The 5,927-nt window shown below is 34.5% G+C and overlaps 1 protein-coding gene across 1 annotated transcript; it reads right to left on the bottom strand.

Moving 5' to 3' along the window:
• Positions 1 to 3,081: 3,081 nt before the first annotated feature.
• On the bottom strand, positions 3,082 to 4,007 carry LOC144999671 (protein DOG1-like 4). The gene has a single exon (XM_078958800.1). It carries the CDS (start codon positions 4,000 to 4,002, stop codon positions 3,214 to 3,216), a length of 789 nt encoding a protein of 262 aa, XP_078814926.1. The 5' UTR covers positions 4,003 to 4,007; the 3' UTR covers positions 3,082 to 3,213.
• Positions 4,008 to 5,927: the final 1,920 nt, after the last annotated feature.

The following is a 5,927-nucleotide window of genomic DNA, read 5'->3' as shown; positions in this document are numbered from 1 at the left end:
TTCAGAAGAAGCTTGAGTTTGTTGACTGATCTCAAGGAGTAAAGCATTCTGTATTTTCAAAAAATGACAAACATCATAAAACTTAGATTACTAAATACCCATTGACAATATAAACACTTATATGAAAAAAATACAAATTAAGCACTTACGTATTGTTGCTCGACTGCAGAACTAGTAAATACCCCTTGACGATCAGTATTAGCCTTACGAAATGCTTCGATTCGAGTGATGTCCTACTTAACATTAAAAATTAGATTAATTATAATTTAAATAAATATTTAAATATATCATAACTTACTTCTTTGAAACATGCATTGCTATACGAGCACGACCCCCTCTATTTACAACTTGTTGTTGTGCACGAACTCCTTTGTTTGACACTGAACGCTTTAAAAATTCAGGAGTTTGAAAATGTTCAACTTCTTGCACCCAATTTTCATGTGACATACCATCAGGGGGGTTGGCTAATGCCCTTGGGATATCTGTAAGCCCCCCGACATTCTAAAAATAAGTATGTACTTTATTTTTCCGACCTCTATAAACTCTTTGTAAAGTTGCATCAATGCTCTGCAACAACTGAGCACGCTCGGGATCCAAGTCAACCTTATCCAAATCAAACTTATACTAAAAATTCAAAAAAAGTTAGTTAATTAAATACCAATCATAACTAAACTTAAAATATTAACCAAGTTACCTTTAGATGCACCAATGCGACATTTCTTAAAGTGGGAGAAACATTTTCCCAACCAGATACGCTCAAAGGGATATTCATCCACATATACTTCCCAATCTCACGGGTAAACCAATTACCATGGTTCCCAACAGGGGAATATGTGATCTCCCTGTTGAAATCCAATTCTACAGGCTTTCCCTTGTTTGCCCGTATCGACTTTGATAGTTGGATGTTTTTTGCTAGGCCTCTTCTTTTTTTAGGAAGCTTAGCTGAAAAATATAATTAAAAATATTAGTCACAACAGCTTATAATAAATAGATAAAAATAGGTAACGAATATATCATGATAAAACTAACCATCTTGTTCGTGTTGTCCACGACCAAACCCTACAGGAGGTGGTGGATCCCCGACTCCATCACCTCCATGTCCTAAGCCCATAACATCTGCCATCACGTAAAAGAGTATCGCCCAACTAAATTCCATATATAGCCTGCAAAATTACAATATGAATAATTTCTATACATACAATTACATATATAATAAAATAAAATAAATAAACATATAATAAAATAATTTCTATACATACAATTTCTATACATACAATCACAATATGAAGAATTTCTATACATACAATTTCATCTATATCATTATAACATCCAAATACAAACACACAAACTACATACATAATTTCTAGACATACAATTACACATATAATAAAATAAATACACATTTCATTATAGCATTCTACTTTGTTTTTTTTCATACATAAATACACACATTATACATAAAAATACACTTACACAACATACATACAAATACACATTACAACATCATATATTTTTTTTTCATTCTTTCCATTATTGCATCCTACTTTTTTTTTTTCGGTTTTTTCTATTCACATTCATTATACAAATTTTTTTCCATTCATCAAATAAATTACATACATACATGATGCATACAATATGAAGAATTATATCAGAATACTTATTAAAATGGAATAGAACCTGAAGTGGAATGAAATCAGAATGGTGGTGGTGTTGTGGGCGTGTTGTGGTGGCAAAAAAATCCGGTGGTTTGGTGGTGCTGATGACAACCCGAAATTAGAGGTTAACAAAGCTTAATACATACAATTAAACACCGAAATCATTAGTTAATCACTTATATAGTTGATGTTCAGAAAAGAAATCGGGATAAAAAATCGGAAATTACCTGTCGCCGATGATGAGGCTTCCGTCGCCGGTAATGGTGCTCTTGTCGTTGCCGGTGATAGACCCTAATGTTGCCGGTGATTTTTCTTCGATATGAGTCGACACAGCAAGTGAAAGAAACAGATTACAGAAAGTAATGGGAAGAGGGGTATATCTGCGATGAGTATTAGCGACGACACTTATTAGCAGCGACAGGGAGGTATTAGCGGCGACAATAGGGTTTTAGCAGCGACACCCTTACGAGGGAAAAAATAGCGCCTTTTTTTTGAAGCATTAGCGGCGATGCCGTCGCCGCCATTGATGTCGCCGCGAATACGTTGAGCGAACACGGTTTTCGGCCGTTCGATTTGGTCCAGATCAACGAACACGGTTAACCGGTTCTTTTTGACACGGATCATGGTTTTTTACTATTAGCGGCGACACACACTATTAGCGGCGACAAGTAACGCGCAAATGACATGTCGCCGCTAATAGTGTGCGTCGCCGCTAATGGCGTTGCTGCTATTGCCCTTATTTCTTGTAGTGTTATGAGGCTTGTTGATCCTTTAATCTCCAATCTTCCTTTTAACATATTTGATTTGGATCATGAGGAAGGTCTCATCATTTTGTTACTATTAAAGCGTGTTTATAACATTACGGTCTTAACCGATGTTAATACATGGAGATTTACACTCTTTGAAGGTATATATTTGGGTTGAACTCACACAAATGTCTACCTAAATTTCTATTTCATGTAATAAAGACTTAGAAAGGCAAAATGGTTTTTCTTCTTTCTAACTTTATCTGTGTGAAAATGACAAAAAATGGTTATGAGATCGATCTTTTTTGAAGGTTAGTCATAAAAATAGGTTTATATTCACGAAAAAGAAGATAAAGTGTTTGTTGAAATGCCTTTTGTTGAATGCTTATGTTTTTATTGGCAGTTGGTCAGGTGGAGAAGCTGAAAATGGAACGATGTAAGCTGTATCTAAGGAAACACGGCTTGAGATTAACAAGCAAGAAAGATATCCTCATTGTTCGTATCAAGGAGCACATTAGGTATACTTGATCTTTCGAAAAACCCAATTAAATGTTCTTGTGATTTTTATTTGATAGTAATCTTGATGACATTGGATTCCATTCAACCTAATCTGAGTGTGGGGTACCTTCATCTAGTTATCATTAAATCACCAAAGAATGTGCGAGTTCAATATAGATCGATGAAACTCAAGACACGGTTTATTTGACGATTCTGAATCTGATTTTAAACTATTACAGAGGATGATTTTAAGGTTGTTTGCTCTTATATTTACGATTTTATATTATTGCAGAAAATGGATTGAAGGTATTCCATTAAGTCGCGTCCTTCTTCTGGCCCCAGTCGTGTAACCGGAGGTGGAGCTCCGCAGCAGCGATTAGAAAGTACACCGCTTGTAACGGCGTCAGTATCTCCACCACGGACTTCAAAGTCTCCATTCTCAGACCATCTGCCATGCGTAACATCTCTACCAATTTATCATTCTTTCCCTCCAGCTCCGATTCCACTTTTTCATCACTATCCTTCCTCCCATCGTCTTCGTTATTTCTTATCATCTCTGATTCCATGTTTGATAGATCCACCATGCGGGTATCTGCCGCTGACTCCTGAACACTTGCCATTTTCTCAGATATGACTCTTTCTTCACGGATGATTTTCTTCTGTAATTCATCGATTCCTTTCATCTGATTCGAAGTCAAATCTCCTAAATCCATGCAGTTTAATTCAGGAACTAGATCAGCGAGTCTGGCCTCAAGCTGGATCCCTGACTTGGAGTACAGCAAGTGGACTGCCGTCGTCGGCCGCCATCCACCGATCCACAGAAAGGAATCCTCGAGCGTTGTTAACCATGGAGGCATAAACATCGAAAGCACGTCTTCTTTTGCGCCGTTTGATTTGGCTTTGTAGTACTCCTCGTAGTGTCCTATAGTTTTATCAATCAGCGAGAATGAACCTGAGTCGTCTTCGATATGATGATGATTATCATCATGATGGAGGTTGGCGGCGGAGACGAGCTGTTCAAGGTTGGTATTTAGCTCCCGGAGCCAACAGTCAAAAAACTTGTGGAAGGGCTGGCGGTGGGTGGTTTCTTCGGATGTGGTCATGAGATATTGAGAGTGCAGTTTGTCTTTAGTTAGTTGTGACTTGACGATATATGTAGAGGTTTAGACTTGGACTTGTGTTTATTTGTTGTTTTAGTCCCTTCGACTTTCGTATTTGATGTTAACTTCTTTTGTATTTGATGTTAACTAGATAACTAGATTGCCATGTTTTTAGGTTGCTGCTGAGAACATGTGTTTGTTTGAAAAACACAATTCATATATAAAAAGCTATAAAAAACTAATTAAAAAAAAAACATTTAGTTAAAAGGAAAAATTCTTCGAACACATTCATACATAGAAATATGTAAATAAAATAATTGTGTATAAAAAGATTCTATTAAATATTCGAAATATTTTTCAATTTTGAAACTAATTTCGGTTGCAATCGTTATAAACCACGAAAATATTCATAAGGTATTTCGATAATACAAAGAAGAATTTGTAAAAGTTAAGAGGTAATATAGAAGTTCCAAACAACGAATAAAATGATAGATTTGAGGTGGATTATGAAATAAAAAAGAGAAGGTCTGCGACTAAAAATTTAAGATTACATTTAAAAACGAATTCAAAATGGAAAAAATTATGAAACTTGAAACTTGCGAGATAAAATGAAATTCTAATCAGGGAATAAAAAGAAAAATATTTTGGAGTGATTAATTATGGAATAGACATAAAAGATCAGGGACTAAAAATATAAGATTACATTTGTTAAAAGGGACTAAGGGAGAAGCACTCTACTTTGGTAATTATAGATACAACAAATTTCAAGAATGCTTATATACATCATGCCAAACCACTTTTTCCTTTGTTGGCTGGTTTGATGCTATGGATTAATCGGCTAATATTTTTAGCCGGTGGGATGGTCATTGACTTATTTGATTTTCAACGATTGCCGCTTCAATTGTTTAATCCCACCGCCTCTCCCTTATTCTTCATAGCTCCCATTGAAATTGGCATTGATTGATGGCAATGCCTGTCATCAGCTTCGTCGACAGAGATTCACCGTCTGCCACCTGACGGTTGCCTTCCACCTGTCAACGCCCTTCTGTTGGTCTTCACAACCTTCGTTTTGCTGAAAATCGACTCGATGAGTCGACTGGTCTTCGACGTCGTGTATACTCGACTATCTAAAATCCATCGGCAATCACATCCCTTCTCTAAAATTCAACGAAAACACCATGGTAAGTGGTGATTTATCTTTTTCCTACCCTAATTCGTCATACTTTGTCCTCTATTATGTCCTAATTCCTCATCTGTGATGTTGTTGACTTGCTTTGTAATTTTATGAGAAAATAATGAATTTTTTTATATGGAAAATAATTGAGTTTTTTAAAACGTTATTTTCATATTAATATATAAGAATCTGATTTTCTGAAACAAGTTTTTTGAGTTATTCATGGTGTTAGATTAATGTGTCTAATTGAATAAGTAAATTGATATATTTTTGTAATTAGAAACAAAATCCTTTTTGGATTGTCCTTATAACTAGAGCTTGATTAGAATGATACTTATAGAGAGAGGATAATTTATTATATTAGTATATGATTAATCAACTAATTAAAAATTATAAGAAAATAATTTGTTAATATATTATATGATTAATAAATTAGTTGGAAATAGACAGTTGGTTTATTAATTTATTATGTGATTAATAAATTAATATGATATCGATTAGAATTGATTAATTATTAATCAAAATTAATTTGAAATTAATTTATGATTAATTGGAATTAGTTAAAGGTGCAATGGGTGAATTGTAATTATTCAATAGTTGAGCAAAAGAGACAATTCTAGAAGCATCATGCCATGGACGGTTTTGGGAGCCTTTCTAAGGTTTCCAGAAGCCTCCTAAATGATAATAAAGAAAAGATTTGAAATGGAATTAAATCTATTACTTAATTATTCAAATCTTGTTTTGTTCATAAGTT

This window comes from Lactuca saligna, chromosome 1 (genome assembly GCF_052625555.1).
Source record: "Lactuca saligna cultivar CGN05327 chromosome 1, ASM5262555v1, whole genome shotgun sequence".
In the NCBI taxonomy this organism is placed as follows: Eukaryota; Viridiplantae; Streptophyta; class Magnoliopsida; order Asterales; family Asteraceae; genus Lactuca; species Lactuca saligna.
Note: the sequence above shows the minus strand (reverse complement) of the source record. Positions and strands in the feature narration are given on the sequence as shown.